The sequence below is a fragment of the Lepidochelys kempii genome, chromosome 25, assembly GCF_965140265.1.
Source record: "Lepidochelys kempii isolate rLepKem1 chromosome 25, rLepKem1.hap2, whole genome shotgun sequence".
Lineage (NCBI taxonomy): Eukaryota > Metazoa > Chordata > Testudines > Cheloniidae > Lepidochelys > Lepidochelys kempii.
This window is the reverse complement of record NC_133280.1, coordinates 12,068,095-12,084,215: the sequence shown is the minus strand read 5'-3', so window position 1 is coordinate 12,084,215 and position 16,121 is coordinate 12,068,095. Positions and strand designations below refer to the sequence as shown.

Genomic DNA, 16,121 nt, shown 5'->3' with positions numbered 1-16,121 from the left:
TGGAGAGAGCTCACTAAAAATCAACACACAAACAGAGACGCTACCTGTGCCCCACCTCCACGTCAAGAACTGCCCTCCCCGCAGTGGAGAAGGCACCAGATTCAATGCAATCAAGATTATTAGAGGGACACTCGATGAAACCAAAAAAGGAGCAAATCCAGAACCGGTAAAGGAAATGCTTTTTTCACACCTGTGGAACTCCTTCCCACAAGATATGAGAAAGTTTAGGATGGCATATAAATCCTCCTACCCCAAGGCTTCAGCAGGAAACTTGTCCTGGGGCAGGTTATCCCATAACCACCTATTGTAGGGCTCTCCTGGCTGTGGGTAAAGACTGGACTCTTGGTCTGATCCAGACTGGCTCTGTTCTACATAGCTTATTATACCATGCCATTACCACAGCATCTGAGGCCCAGATCCCCAAAGGGATTTAGGCTCCTTATTTCCACTGATTTCAGTGGAAGTTGGGTGCCTAAATCTGAGCATTAAGCAACACAACTATCATAGGTCACATGTTGTTTGAGTGCACAGGAACACGGGCATTACCCATTCCCATGTCAGAGCACCACCTTTCCCTTGCGCCATCTGGAGCATTAGCATCTTACATCTGGCCAGCAACATACTGCGGGGTTAAGAGGTCACTGGACAAGGCAGCTCCCCACCCCCTTCCAGTGCTACATGGTCAATGGTGCCTTTGCACAGGCTAGTAGGAGAAGCCAAGGGTCGATCCCTTGGTCTCAAACACTTTTCATCAGCAGAGCTCAGAGCACTCCATAAAGCCACTCAGTACTGTGCTCCATTTTACAGATGGGAAGAGACTTGCCCTAGGAGCATACAGCAGGCCAGTGGCAAGAATAGAACCCAGTCCTCCCAAGTCCCAGTCCAGTGCTCTAACCAGTAGGAACCGTTGCCTCCCAATTTAACAACTACCCAGTGCCCACTTTTGGTTACAGAAGACTTGGGTGTTCTTGGCCGTAAACAAGAAAGCCCATCTGCAGGAGAGTCTTATTTTATCTCCTACTAGCTTACTACCCTGGAGCAACGGTCAGGAAAGCCTGAGACAGGCTATATATTGAGAGGAACATCAGGGCAGGATAAAACCAAGGAGTCTCATTACACAGCCCTTAGCAGTCTAATCTAAATCTCACTGATCCAGCAAGCCAGCTCACTGTTCCAAACTCCACAGCGCAATCATGCACGTTTGCAAGTCCTCCAGAGCTGCCCAGGTTGCCTTTTGAACCATTCATTTTCCCTTGTAAGCTTTTTGGGGCAAGGGCTGTGTCTCACTAGGTGTTTGTGCCCAGATCACAGCTGGGGCCCCTGTGCTGTGTGCGCTGCAAACAATTCGTACCAAACTCCAGGCGGTTTGCATTGCAAACAATTAGTAAGAGTTTGCACGCTAGCAGAAATAAATAATCTGTTCCATACACGAGGCAATAGAAGCACCGAACATTTTCACATTTTCCAGTTTCCCTGAATAACTGGGGCAGTTCTGTCCTCTCTCCACCCCAGCCCAGTTCACTTCCTGGCCAAAGCGTGATGGGCAGCCTTAGCACAAAGCACGGTGCAGCTTCAAACCCTTTTCCTTCTCATAATAAAAAAAAGAAGAAGAAGAGTCACAATATTCTACATACACACTCGGAAGACAGTCTCCTTAAGCCAGCTTCTGCTCCCGTTTACAGTGGTGTGAATTCACAGTAACTGCATAGATTCCTCTGCTACATCAGATCATCCCACGTCCCCTGAATGTACCCATCCAGACTGAGTCAAAGTCCACTCTCTCTTCCATCATGGCGACCCATCTTCCCTGGAAGGAGCAGCACACCCTTCAACTGGGAGCTGCGCCCAAGACACCAGGGATTTAGATTTGCTGCCACATCTCCGAGGGACCCGTTTCTACTGGAGAATTTTTCTAACTGGTTTCAAAAGTGGCTCAGATAAGCCAGTCAGAGCTGTAGCACTGACCCAGTCTGAGGTGATCTAAGGCACCCTGGCTCTCCCCCACAAACAGGTCAGACCATCTTAGAAACAAAAACAAGTCTCCACTAGGACTCCGGCCAGCTTAGCTGAACCAGTTTTAGAACCGATTCGAAATTTTTCCCCTTAGTGCCGACAGCCCTGGATCCGAGCCCATCTTAGCACTGGCGAGGAAGCTCTCCTCTCCTGGAATAGGAAAACAAACCAACCAGTTAGGCTGGTTATCGACAACCAACGTCGGGGTGGAGACACCTCGGGAATGCGTGAAATAGACAGGGATGGGGAGGCACAGCCATAGCCCTTCAGTGCAGAGGCCAGCGCCAGAGGGGTTCTCCCGTTGCTGTAGTTAATCCACTTCCCTGAGAGGCGGCAGCTAAATCGACAGAAGAATTTTTCCGTCTGCCTAGCGCTGTCTACGCAGGAACTTCTGTCAGCTTGACTACATGGCTCAGGAGTGTGGATTTTTCACAACTCTGAGAGAGATAGAAGGGGTGACCTAATTTTTTTAGTGCAGACCCAGCTTTAGGGGCGGACAGGATTAGCACCTCCTGAAGAAGGCCCTAAACTGTGTTTAGTCTTGGTTAGGGAAGTTTCCTTCCTGCTCCTTCAAGGGGCAAAGGGGAGAAGCCCTCTGTGTAACCCAGCTCTCTTCCTTGCCAGCATTTCAGCTCCCACCCTCCCCACCCCACTGTAACCGGGTTTCTCATCACATCTGAGTGCAGACTGGGATGGAGACGAGTGAGCGTGTGCATGCAGGGGGGCGGGTGGGGAACAGGGATCTCAGCTCTCCCGGTGCCAGGTGAGAGTGGGGACTCAGAACAAGAGATGGTGCTGGCCCCTGAGAAGCGAGGGAGCAAGAGCCATCACTGGGCCTGCACGGCTGCCTGAAAAGGAGATCAGAGTGTCATTCTGTGGGAAGGAGAATCCTTAAGCTCCCCCTTCAACCAAAAATGTATATGGGACAGTGGTGAGGACAAAGGGTTTATTAGCTCTAGGTCCTGCTTAATCTCCATTCTCCCAAGTGCGAGTGGGAAGCTTTGCCTGGCACTAACGTAGCCCTGCACTGTCCTGTTCCTCTGTGCAGAGAAGTGTTTCTTTTGGTGGGCAGTGTTGAAATCTCACTTGGGATTCTCAAGGGGAGTGGCTGGCAAGTTGACACCACGGGGCACACTTTACATTAACGGATTCCATGTAGAGATGGTTTATGAAGGAACAACAACAGAGCACATGATACAGGCCTGAAAGCAGATCGCTTGCAAGTGCCATCGGGGGCTGTAAGTGTGAACACCGCCATTCCGCAGACTGGCTGGGACCTCCAGAGCCAAAAGCGTGAGCTGCTATAGCACGTGCTGAAGAGCGAAGATTCCCCTAGCTGGCCGGGTAACAGGCTCATCTGCTGCAGATCGGGCACCGAGAAGCTCCAGCACACTCGCCAGTGGTTTACGTGAGCACATCAGTACCAGGTGTTTATAAGTGGCTGTCAGCTATGGTTATAAGCCACCTATTAGGTTGTTTTAATAAACAGTTAATCAATCATTTATACACTGACCTTTAGTAAGGAGTGTCACTGTTCTGGGTCTACACAGGTGAGTTTCCTGAGAGGTTTGCAAGTCTGCTCTGATCAAAATGGTCCAATTGTTATTTTCTATGCCACATGCCCCACTGGAAGGCTGGTGCCAGACCTGGTTGCATCCAAAAAAGTGCCATCTGTTGTACATCAACAGTTATCCCCCATTAAAGAGGGGCTTGCAACAGAGCTGGGCACAGATTGCCAACGAGGCATAAAACTGACATATTCAGCTCTAAAGGCAGGAGCCTCCACCAACTGATCTAGAAGAGTAACAATTAGCTGGCAGCAGTAGTAGGCACTTGTCTTCTTATATGGCCCCGCTACTAGAAGGGGACACACCCTGAACTGGTAGTTTACAGGTGCCCTATGGCTGATTTCTCATCATGCATAATGGGTATCTGCTAGGCAAAGAGCAATTAGATACGGTTGCTCTTCACTCCATCAGAGTCGGAGTTTTTGGGCACATACAGCCCTGTCACCTTCCCCAAGGAGGTGTGGACGGGCCCCACCTCTCTGCTTGGAGAGACAGAGACACACCCTGCCAAATGTTTGCTCCGGGTGAACATGCTGCCAGAATGCAACTGTGTATTTTTCTCTCAGATTAGACAGATATTAAAGAGAAAGGGGGGGCCCCATGCACTGAGCCGGGCCCCTGGAGAGCCCCCAGCTCCTGCCACTTGCAAATAGAGAGGAAAAGACAAAAGGGGGAACAAAATCCAGTGCATCCATTTAATTTGAAAGGTAGCTGGTCGTGCTATGGGTGTGAACTTGCCTTAAGCAAACAGGCTCGCACAGACGAAGGTGTGTCACCAGTTCAGCTTTTAAAAAAAAAAAAAAGGCAGATTTTCACGTCAGGTTTCCAGTCCCTTTCTCCCTCCCCAGCCAATAGTATAATTGTCCCAGATGCGTCATCATTACCGTACTTTATGGCACTTGTAACTTCACAGCGACAGCAGAGACCAAACTTCCATCCCTCTCCCCCAAAAAGTCACAGTCCTGTCCCTCCCCCCCCGCCACCACACACACTATACTTGAGCTAAACAAGAATCTTCATAACCTGTTTGTACTATAGGGCATATGACACACATCTGAAAAGTTCCAATTCCATCCTGTGGAGAGCAGTGGTGGACACACACTTAACCAGTTTATTACAGTACGGCGATTCCCTCTCTACTCCCAACTCCACAAGTTAGGCAGAGAGATAGGCAGAAGACACACCCAACTTCTGTTTAAATGGCCCAAGCCAAGTGTGGCGGGGGGAACCCAGCAGAAGTGACATAAAAAAAAAAACACCATTATTTTGAAATATTTAATTTTCAATTTTAAATGATCTAACTTATTAGTGACACAGGGAATTTTGTCCATCAGAAATATGGATTCAATTTGACAGCAACCCTTTAACTGAAGGGGGAAAGGGCCCTATTGCTATCCCAGTGAAAAATGCAGACAACTGTTGACAGACAGCTCCCGCCGCTGTCCTATATGGGGTGGCAGTGGACAGGTGGCCTGGCACCGGCCAGAGGCAACAGAACAACCAATTGCCTGGGTAATTTAAGACTAGACAGGGCTGCTTTAAGGACACTGCACCGACTGACAGAGAAGATGAGGACCAAATTACCCTGCAATTCCTACAATTCTAAATGAAAGTTATACCTGAGTACGGCATTTGTGTCCCAGGATGCTCAGGAAGGACCACAATGGGCATGGTATAGAGATGTAAACAGAAAAGTCTCCCACCCCCTTCCCCCAGGCTGAGTCCATGAGATTCTCTCCCCCAAAAAGCAGTTCCAGAGCTGCCCCCAAACAAGGCTCTTCCCACCAGCTGCCAAAGGTCAACCCTGCCTCTTGCACAGAATTGATGTGCTATCGTAGACTCAGCGAAAAGCGATGCCATTGCAACATTCGGACTGTACGTGGGCAGGCCCTGGAAGAGACGGCTCTCAGCCCCCACAATGACTTCCAACACAACACACAGCCAAAGTGGCGTTTGGCAACGCTTCGGCCTGTCGCCATAGGGCATCATGCCGCCAAGAATCCGACCAGTGGTGGAGGCTAAACCATCCGACACTCGCTTGAGAAAAGTGGCACCTGTATTTATACTGCAGAAGGGAGACATCAGTGTGAATCCCTCAGCGCACCATGTGATTTTAGTTAACATGAGACTTGTATGCTAAAATTCAGTTACATATAAGCGTGATGGTTTTCAAACATTCAAAATCCGTTTATGGCACTTTTCTTAAATCAGGATAAGTCTCCGTGCAACCTAAGAACGATCCTATGTTAATTTGTATAAAACCAAGCTACTTTATCGAATTAGGATGTTATACACACACACGCGTGCGTCAATGTAACATACCGTCCAAGCATTCTAGTATCCCCATTCAGTGGCTGGGCCAGAAGATAAAAGCCCATTACTGTTGAACACTAAGGGATGTACTCGCGTAGCTCAAGGAGAAAAGGCCTGTACTTTCAGCAGTGAAGGTCCCAAGTTCAATCCTTGCTCACAACACACGGTGGGGATAGAAGTGCATTAATTTATGCGCTGCTGCATTAATTCAAGTCAGCATGCAATGCCTATGCCACGGGAGGTGTTAATTTATGCAAATTTATACATCCATACTCACAGCTCCTCCTCTTCCTCCGAGCCCATCTCCTGCTGGTACCCGCCATCCTCCTCCTCTTCTCCCTGCTCTTCCTCTTCTTCCTCCTCTGAGGCTTGGCTCTCATCTGACATTCCTGGACTGGGTGAGTGGCTGAGTCCAGCAGCTGCTGCCCGCATAGCAGCCAGGGCAGCCATCTGGGCGCGCTGGATGCGGGCGCTCTCAAGCTCCACCCCCTCCTCAGATGGGACGGGGTCCTGGCTGCGGCCACGGGCCGACAGCGAGGCCCCAGCAGGGAGGGCAACGTTCTGTCCGGAGGGCGGCGGAGGGGGCAGGGCTGGCGGGGGAGGCGTGGAGCGCTGCTGCTCCTGCTGCCGCGCCTCGAGCTCCTGCTGCAGCCGCGCCCGCTGCTGCCGCTGCAGGTTCTCCATCACCGCCTGCAGCTTCATGGCTCTGCCAGCCGAGGGCAGCTCCCTGGGGGGGTTGGCGGGCAATGCACCCGGGGTGCAATGCCCTGGAGTGGAGGATGCAATGTCCTGGAGGGGAGGGGTATCTGCAGGACAACGCCCTGTGGGGTGCAGTGCCCCACGGGAGCTGGCCGGCAAGTTCCTAAGAGGGAATAAAGCCCTGGACTGGTACCCTGGGAGGAGGGAGGTTGCAACGCCCTGGGGGAAATGGGCACCAAGGCGGTACACTAGGGGCTGCTTTGCATCGAGGGGCCGACACCCCGATGACACCAGTACGTTTCCCTGGGGACCGGGGACAGGACCCTCGGAGCAACCAGCTGGTTGCAAGCACCCAGGCTGTTAGTCTCTGCAAACAAGACACCTCAGGGCCAATGCCCCTCTGGCTCAGCAGGCAGCCAGCGCAGTCCTGTACATTGCACGCCCCTTAGCTCGACGGGCACTCCCCAGGCTGGACTGCAACTTCCTTCCTTCCTCTGGCTCTGCTGCAGTGGTAGGGCTGGATCCCACTAGTCCTTGGCCAATTCTGCTTCATCCAGGTGTCTGCGCAAACCTGGGGACGGGGAAGGGAGGGAAAAAAGAGAAAGCAGGGTTAAGTGCGGACTGGGTTGGGGTTGTCTTCTTGTGGGTGACTGCAGGGAGGAGAGAGTTAACCAGGAGCCTCATTAATCCAGAATTAATGCAAGAGGGGAGGGAGGCTGGGCCCTGCCTGGCCAGGAGGGAGGAAGAAGAGGGAGGAGTATAGGGGAAGAAGATGACAGGGGAGAGGAAGACATGGGGAATGAAGTTGGGCGTGGGGAGGGACCGTCCTTCAGCTTGTTCTAGAAGCCTGTTGTGGCTGCTTTGCAATCTGAGAGCTCCCGAGCAGGGCCGCCTGGTCATTAGACATCCGCCTCCAAGCAGCCCTGGTGTCACTGATCCACAGCTAACGGGCTCCCCTCCCCCCACATCCAACACCTACCAGGTGATCCCTCACCCCAGGCCTCCGCTGTTCCTCCAAGCCCGTGGGAGGAGAGGGGCTACTGAAAGAACCATACACAGACCCTCCTCCTCCACCCAAGCCCTGCCCCAAGGACGCAGAGCTGAGACTGCCCTGACCTTGGAGACAGAGTCAGGGAAACTGGCTAGTGGCAATTGCATGGAGGAAGGCCCCCATGGCCTGCACTAGGAGTACCTCTCCCCGTCCTCCCCTACGGCGTACTCATGTGCCCCGACCTGCTCGGTCCGAAGTCGGGTGACCAGATAGCAAGCGTGAAAAGTCGGGACGGGGTGGGGAGGTAATAGGCGCCTATATAAGACAAAACCCTGAATATCGGGACTGTCCCTATAAAATCGGGACATCTGGTCACCCTAGTCCAAAGCTGCAGGGGGGGGAGGGGGGGAAATCAAGGACACAGTTAGGTCCAGTCTGTACCACAGCGCAGCTCAGAGCTGGGGGACAACTGTGTAACAGCCTCCCAGTACAGTGGTTACAGCACGGACGAGCCCATAGAATCCACACTGGGAGCGGGACCGAGTCCTTCCTGGGGTGCAGCAAGTCAGGCCCTGGCCTGGGACCCAGGTAAGCACGGTTCTGGCCCCACCTCAGCCACTAATTTGCTGCATGGTACTTCTGTGCCTCTGTTTCCCTGTAACGTCAAGCGTACCGCACAGCGATACTGACCCACCTTTGCGAAGCGTCTCAGACCCTCACACGCTGAATATCAGCCAGCCCCCAGCTTGTCCGGGGTTGAAAATGGCTTGTCCAGTGGCGTTAAAAAAAAAAAAAAAAAAAAAAGGGGGGGGGGGGTTGAGCCATTTACCTCTCATTAGCAGGTAGGCCACCTGTTTAGACTGGACCAGCAAAAACCAGTTTCTAACAAGGTGAGGGGGCCAGCATGGATGGGGCACAGACAGGGGGCAGATCTAGGCTAGAACATGTCCGTAGAGCCCTGCAAATCTGCGGCTATCCGCTTTATATCCGCAAACCATGTTTGCGGATCAGAGGCAGATATACATTTTGTGTCCGCATAGGGCTCTACCCCTCCATACCCCCGTCCTGCTGGCGGATGGAATTAGTTTACCTGGCACAGAGTTTACACACAGTTCCTTAGACTTGGTTTGAGATCCACTGTCAACAGGTCCTGAAGAAGGGTCCCTCCCGCAGATCCCAATACTCCCACTCATAGGGGTGTCAGTATGCTATGACGCAGGGGTTCCCAGACTTGGGTGGCCCAGGACGCCACGTTGACAGTTTGCCAGCACATTTACACACTTAAGGAAAATAAACGCTTGAAAAGTCTGCCTGCCCTTTTCTTGAAAAAGAGAAGTTCCTGTGAAAACAAGAGCCCACTTCCCCTCCAGCCCTCAGGTTTTCCCAGTACTATTAAATAAATAAATAAATAAAATCTGTCTATACTAGACTAAGATTTCCCAACACTGGGCTTTTATTACAGTAATATCCAGCCACGACCCAGGCCCCCTTGGGCTGGGAGCTGCATAGACACATAGTGAAAGAGTCCTTGCCCCAACGAGCCCAGGCGAAAGAGACAAAGGGGAAGGGGAAAGACAGGGAATAGGGAAGTGACATGCCCACGAGTCATGCAGCGCAGAGCTGGGAACAGAAGACACGTCTCCTGACTCCCAGTCCGGTGCCCTATCCACTAGGCCACGCTCCCAGCAGTTCAGCTCCCCTGGCAGCCGGGAAGCACAGCTTGGAGTGCGTCTAACCCGGTTCAGGACAGGTCTGGATGACACCACAAACTTGTTAACTCGGGCACTCCCATTGTTGCTGGCACGGAGGGAAGCTGCGGCGGGAAGCATACCCAAAGCTCCTGAGAGGACTGACAGAGTTGAATTCTGGTCTGGTAAAGTCATTAGCCCCCTGCGGGCTGGGCTGCCAGATCTAAGATCGAGTACAACAGAAGGCAGCTGCCGCGCTAATTTGTCTCTTGGGCTTCACTGCTTAGAGGTCCAATCCACACCCTAAGTGCCACCATTTTGAGGTCGACCCGGCTGCAACACGGTAGTTCCAACGCGGTTACAAATACACTAGGAGCTTGGCCCCAGACAGGATCAAGCTGCATTTTAAACTGCGTTCTTGGAGTGGGCAAGAGATGGGGGGGGAAGGGGAGGGGGAACGTGGCAAAAAACAAAACCCCTCATTTTTTATTTTTAGTCTCCACCAATATTGTTCTAGTTCTTAGACAAATGCAGAAGGGATGGAAGTGAGGTTCCTTGTTTCCCTGCAATCGTTCAGGGCATTGAGTTTTCCTGCTGTGAATGAGGACTGGGAGCAATTTAACTCCATTTTAAACTTAGCAGCAATGAACCACAGTGTAACCGCGCCAGGGGAACCATCAGGCTGTAACAGAGATTCCTCACGGTGGTAGAAATCACAGTGTAACTGGACCTTAGGCCTGGTCCAGTTTAACTGAAAGTGTGATTAAACTGGCTTTAAACCAGCGCTGGGTGGGGGTGTGTCACATTTCTAGCCCTGCCCATCCACGCTGGAGACAGAGAAGCAGCACTTCCAAGGCGAGTGCATCAAACAGAGCTCTGCTGGGAGAAATCTGCAGACAAATCCAGGCATAAGCAGGACAGCGACTCATTTCATGAAGGACCCATTTCATGAACGGCTTTGAGCGCTTCTGAGACACGGGGGTCAGTTTATTCTGAACCAGTTGGAGCAGGTGCAGAAATCTAGTCCCTTTTGAAGAGAACGCATTACAGAGAAATCAGTCGGTGGAGCAGACATGATTTCCAGAGACAGCTAGAGAAGCTGGATCAGACTTGCATGATTTACATAGGAAATAAATAGAGAAGGAGGGAAACGTTTCTAGACCATCTCGTGTGTGTGTTTAAGCCAGAGTGACTGTTTATGTTTGCAAAATGCAGGCTGTGGACTATACGCTAGGGGCTTGTCAATGCAATTTTTGCACCGCTTTAATTTTAATCTGTTCAGAAGCTGGCGTACAGAAAGCAGTAGAATCCCCTGGCTGTACACAGGCAATTATATATCTGTATAGTAAATATGCAGGAATAAGCTGTACCTTAAAGCACCTTTGTCCAGACAGAACTGCATTTGTGCTGTTGGCGTTGGGCATTGTACCAATTTACATATCCGCTGAAGCAGTTCAACTGGAGTGTTTAGCTCTAAACGGGTCTCGGTGTTAATGGCTAGAGGTCTAAGACCCTCTTGAGTCTCGGCATGTTAAATAAAATGGAATTAGGTGGAAAGAGGCGAGAAGAGGGCTATGAATGGGGTTTAGACTATTTGTGTGCAGGTGTGAATTTACCAGCGTAAGGATTGAATGTCATATCTGAAGGATTACGTCCATGTAGATTATTTTTTAAAACACTCCTTATTTTGTCATTATTAAAGTGAATAAAGCCCCGTTCTTAGCAATATCATGGCCAGGAATAAGGAGTTCATTCGTTGCTGAAGACAAGATTTTTTGGGACCCTGGCAGGTGATAGGGTCCCAGCCCAGTGGTTACCAACAATTCAGAGACATGTCGGGCTGGAAGGGTCCTGGAGAATTTATCAAGTCCAGCCCCCCTGTGCGGAGGCTGGGCCAAGTAAACCCTAGACTATACCTGACAGGTGTTTGTCCAACCTGTTCTTAAAAAAAAAAAAAAAAAAGAAAGAAAAAGAAATCTCCAATGATGGAAATTTCACAACCTCCCTTAGAAGCCTGTTCCAGAGCTGAACTATCTTAGAGTCAGAAAGATTTCCTAATATTGAACCTAAATCTCCCTTGCTACAAATTAAGCCCATTACTTCTTGTCCTACATTCCGTGGATAAGAACTGATCTCAGACCAGTTCTCCAAGAGGTTACAGCTGGGAAAAACAGAGCCAAGAAAAAGCTGAGCAAGCATCTTAGCAGGGAAGGCATTTTGAGTCATGGAGACATTAGTTGTTTAATGATGTTGTAGGCAGCAGAAGGGACAGGAGACAAAAGCAGGTTTATAAAAGGCCGGTAGTTAGCTATGAAAAGACACAATGGCTGGCTTTTCCTCCTCCACGAAGATGTAAACCCTCAAGGGAGGTGTGAGTTATCTGGAGATCACTCAGGCTGTGTGGCATCCAGTATTGCCCTGGCCTACACAAGAAAGTTGCATGGCTTGAACTAAACCTATGTCATTACCGTAATACAAACCCCAGTGCTGAAGCAGCGATACTGGTATAGAGAGGTTTATACCAGTGTAGCTGCTTCCCATAAGGAAAGGGGAATAAGCTATACCAGTGCAAAGGGGTCTACCAGTGTAACTGTGTCCACATTGGGGGTTGTGCTAATATATATATTTTTTAAACCAAAAAAGTCACACACGGAGCCAAAAGTTACACCAGTACAAAAACGGTGTTTAGACCAGGCCTGTCTCGTGTTGGTGCTTAATACAGAGTGTCTCTTCTTCTACTTGCTCTTTGGGGCAGACACAGTCTTTGTGCAGCGCCTAGCACACTGGGGTCCTGGTCCATGACCGAGGCTCCCAGGTGCTACCACAAATAAACACCACACATACCGTGGCCTTGCCTGCATGGGGCGTTTCAGTGTCGCTGCCTCAGGGCAGAGGCAAAGCCACTGCAAGCCGTGAGGCCTACCAGAGTTGGAAGTTAGGCCTCCAGCGTACACACCTCTTACGTTTGTACAGCCCCAAGCACAGTGGCCGGGGCGCTCATGTGCTACCGTAATGCACAATAAATAAGACTAGGACATGGTGGATTCCACTCTTATAAAGGGAGGGTCTCTCTCTCTCTCTCTCTCTCTGACATACACACTCACACTCCACAACTGGTACCTCTAAGCTGTTCTAGTGACAGTCCCTTGTTGAGCAGTAAAAAGTAGCAGCTGGAACCTGATGCAGGGTGAAGGAGAAAGGGCCTTTCCTGAAAGCATCTACCGCCTTCTCCAGCATTCAGCAAGGACCTGGGCACCCAGGAGAAGGATCACATCAAAGGGTGCCCCGTGTGGTCTGTCTGGCTAGGGCACATGGAGCCTGCCCATGCCACAGGTTTTCCATCCGAGCCTCAGGAGTTACCAGCCGTGTTGTGGCACAAGGCTGGAGTCGACGCTCTTACTGTCTTGTCTGGACAGCCAAAGGCACTCACCTGGAGACCAGTGACATCACCCTAGCGAGCCCTGACGCAAAGGCCTGGTCTGTGGCTTCTCCTCTAAGCAGAGGCTGGAGGGGAGCCACTAATCTGTTGAAAGGTCAGCCCCCACCCCCAGAATCCCCACAACCCCTCCCTGCTGCAAAGCAAACAGCAGGATCAACTGGCTTTTAAGACAATTCCTAGAAAGCCTGATCAAGAGCCAGGGCACCCAAGAGAGAACAAGAGGCTGCTTCTAGAGAGCAGCCCTGAGAACACGGCAGTTCATTAACCCGAGTTGTCCTTGTCCACAGGTATCCCAGTAGCACCTGGAGGCTTAGACTAGATACTAGATGCTGTATAGACACATAGTAAGAGACAGCACCTGCCCTAAGGAACTTACAGTGTAAACAGACAGATAAGGTGGGAGGGAAAACAGGGTCACTGACAGGTGAAATGACTTGGACAAGGTCACACAACAGGGCTGGGAATGGAACCCAGGGCTCCTGAGTCTCGGTCCAGTGCTCTATCCACTAGCCCATGCTGCCACTAAACACTGAGATTCTCTTACCTCTATGAGCCAGGCCTTTCGAGCTTTCCTGCCTGCCATGCCATAAAACAAGGTCCCAGCTGGACTGTGGCTGGGACCTTAATTGTGTCTATGTACCCAGATTTCTTTCACCTTCCTATGAAGCGGGGAGTGGGGGAGGTTTAGGTTGGATGTTAGGAAAAAACTTTTTCACTAGGAGGGTGGTGAAGCACTGGAATGGGTTACCTAGGGAGGTGGTGGAATCTCCTTCCTTAGAGATTTTCAAGGTCAGGCTTGACAAAGCCCTGGCTGGGATGATTTAGTTGGGGATTGGTCCTGCGTTGAGCAGAGGGTTGGACTAGATGATCTCCTGAGGTCCCTTCCAACCCCGATATTCTATGAAGCCCCAGGGCTGTCAGAATATTGGACTAGCCGGACCACTGGTCCAGCCCCAGATGGCAGCTCTTGTGTTCCTAATTATACAGCGGAGGTGGGGAAGGGGTTGCTCCCCTATGGTCTGACAAGCACAGTTCTCAGAATAGGAAGACTCCCATGCACACCAATCAGAGGAAGCTGGGCGAGACCCCGGCTTTCAAAACCCAGTTCTGGGCAGAGCTCCAAGTACAAGTCCAGCAAGGAGTGACGGGCTCGCCCAGCCCTTCTCTGCTGACCGCTGCAAATGTGGTTGTCTCTCGCAGCGCACGTGGGCCTGATCAGTCTTAACTTTGTCCCCACGTTGCCCTGCTAAAGCCAGACGCCGCAGCGCCAACGGAACAGAACCTGGATATCGCTTTCTCCCTTCTGTGCTGCAAGAGGAGAAAGCATTTCAAAGGCATGAGGTGGGGACTGCTTTATATAACTGGGTCCCATAATCTCACAGCTGTTGTGGCCAAGAAACAAGCAGAAGTACTGCTAGCCCACTGGGGGCCCTAACCGGGAATATTTTGGGCCCCCTTTCCCACCCCTTAAAAATACAAATTGCATTATTTCCACAAATCCTTTTTTTTTTATTACACACACTTACTTGTTAAAAAGTCTACAGTAAATAAGAGGCATGGCCTTTTGAGGGTGATCAGGGCCCCAGACAATTGCTTGGTCTGCTTACGCTTTGTGCCACCACTGGAAACGTGTTAGATTTCATAGCAGTCCCCTGCAGTACGGGACAGCTGTAAGGGACATCCTCGACCCCTGACCGAAGCAGGTGTAGGAGACAGGACGGCTCAAACACCGGCAGCACTGGCCCATACTAGGGCTCCCACCATGGACTGGAGGACAGGGCAATGGAAGCAGGAGTGAGGAGAGCTGAAGTCTTATTCCCATCTCTGCCACTGACCTGCTCGGTCACCTTGGGCAAGTCACTTTGCCTGTTTCTGCTCCTGCATTTTATCTGTCTGGTCTATTTAGATCATAAGCGCTTAGAGCAGGGACTGTCTCTTATCTGTTTGTGCAATGTCTAGCCCAATGGGGCCCCCTGAGCTCAGCCCAGGCCTTTAGGCACTACTGCAAAATAAATAATACCAGCAGCTGCCAACTGGGGGGAGGGAGGGGCAGCGATCACAACGGCGGGAAAGGCACAAACAAGGCTGAGAAGTCTCTGCTCATTCCTCCACCCTCTCCATTTACAAGAAAAGGGTGGTGAGCTTCATTCATAGAGAGACAGATCACAACTGGAACACGAGTCATTACAGTAACCATGAGCTCGTTGGTCACACTTCTTTGGTGGTTGGCTCTCTGTTTTGCTATGAGTTGCCAACTTTGATCAATGCACTGATCAAAAACCAGAGCAACTAGAAGTCTCTTTTGTACAGTTAGCTTAATTTAACCCAACACCTACTGGCAATACAAAGGATCTTTTATTAGGTAAGAAGTTGCTCAGTGAGGGACTGAGGGTGGGGGGAATCCATTGCCTTCTAATAAAGCTAAAGCAGAGATGTACTGTATTCTTTGGGAGTGGGGAGGTATTTTGGGGCACCTACATCAAGTGATCTCTTGTACAGGTTTCTACTATATTCCTGTGCAAAATGAATACCTAAGCATGCTTATGAAAGCGGGCAAGAGGGCTTGGGATGCCAGTGTGGAAATCTGGTCTTGTGGATTGGACAAACATATCCGGGGGGGGGAGGGGGCAAACTGCTTTCCAGTGAGGCTTCCACCTATGCAATGGGTAGATGCGCATGTCTAGAGACAATTCTCATGTTCAGTTCTTAAACTGGGTGCCCGTTTTGTGCAAAGGAGGGAAACGTTCTGAAGTGACCATGGCAGGGCGAGATCAGGGCCCCGTCTTGACGCACAAAGAGATTTATTGGGGACAACTTCTATTAACAGCGTGCACACACATCCCAGCAGCCAGGGCATGCACAGGGCCAGGGCCAGGGCCAGCGCAGCAGGGTTGAAATAGTTTAGCCACTGTGACCCACGCTAGACACCTGCTGAAAACACACACACACACAGAGCCAAACTGTTTTCATCCCTGGCTGAGGGGCAGCAAACGAAGGGGGTGTTGCCACGGGATGCCTGCCGTTTGACCTCCATGGATCATTTCCTTAATGGAGATGGACATAGCGTCAAAATAAATATTTTCTAAGTAAGGGGTTCCCTCCTGAACCCCCAGCCAGAACAGATCCATTTAATGGACCTTGAAAGCCACATCAGAATGTATAGGAGAAGGGGTCTTGAATTAAATGAGATTCAGACCCAAGGGCCTGGTGATATCTGTGGAAGCCAATTAAAACCACACCCTATGCAAGGCAGTGTTGTCTAAGGGATAGGGATTCTAGAGATTAGCCGCTGACCTACTGTGTGACTTGGGTAAGCCACTTCCCCTCCCACCCTTTAGATTGTGAGCACTTTAGACTGTAAGACTATCTTATGACGTGTCTGTACAGCACCTGACACACTGGGGCCTGGA

General features: G+C 50.8%; 1 protein-coding gene across 1 annotated transcript in view; it reads right to left on the bottom strand.

The window, feature by feature from the left end:
- The window catches only part of ARID3A (AT-rich interaction domain 3A), a 91,310-nt gene that overhangs the window by 70,649 nt on the left and 4,540 nt on the right, over positions 1-16,121 (bottom strand). Inside the window, exon 2 of the mRNA XM_073323927.1 lies at positions 6,172-7,164. Within this exon, the coding sequence (XP_073180028.1) occupies positions 6,172-6,596 (425 nt within the window). The 5' untranslated portion in view covers positions 6,597-7,164. The remainder of the gene's footprint in view (positions 1-6,171; positions 7,165-16,121) is intronic.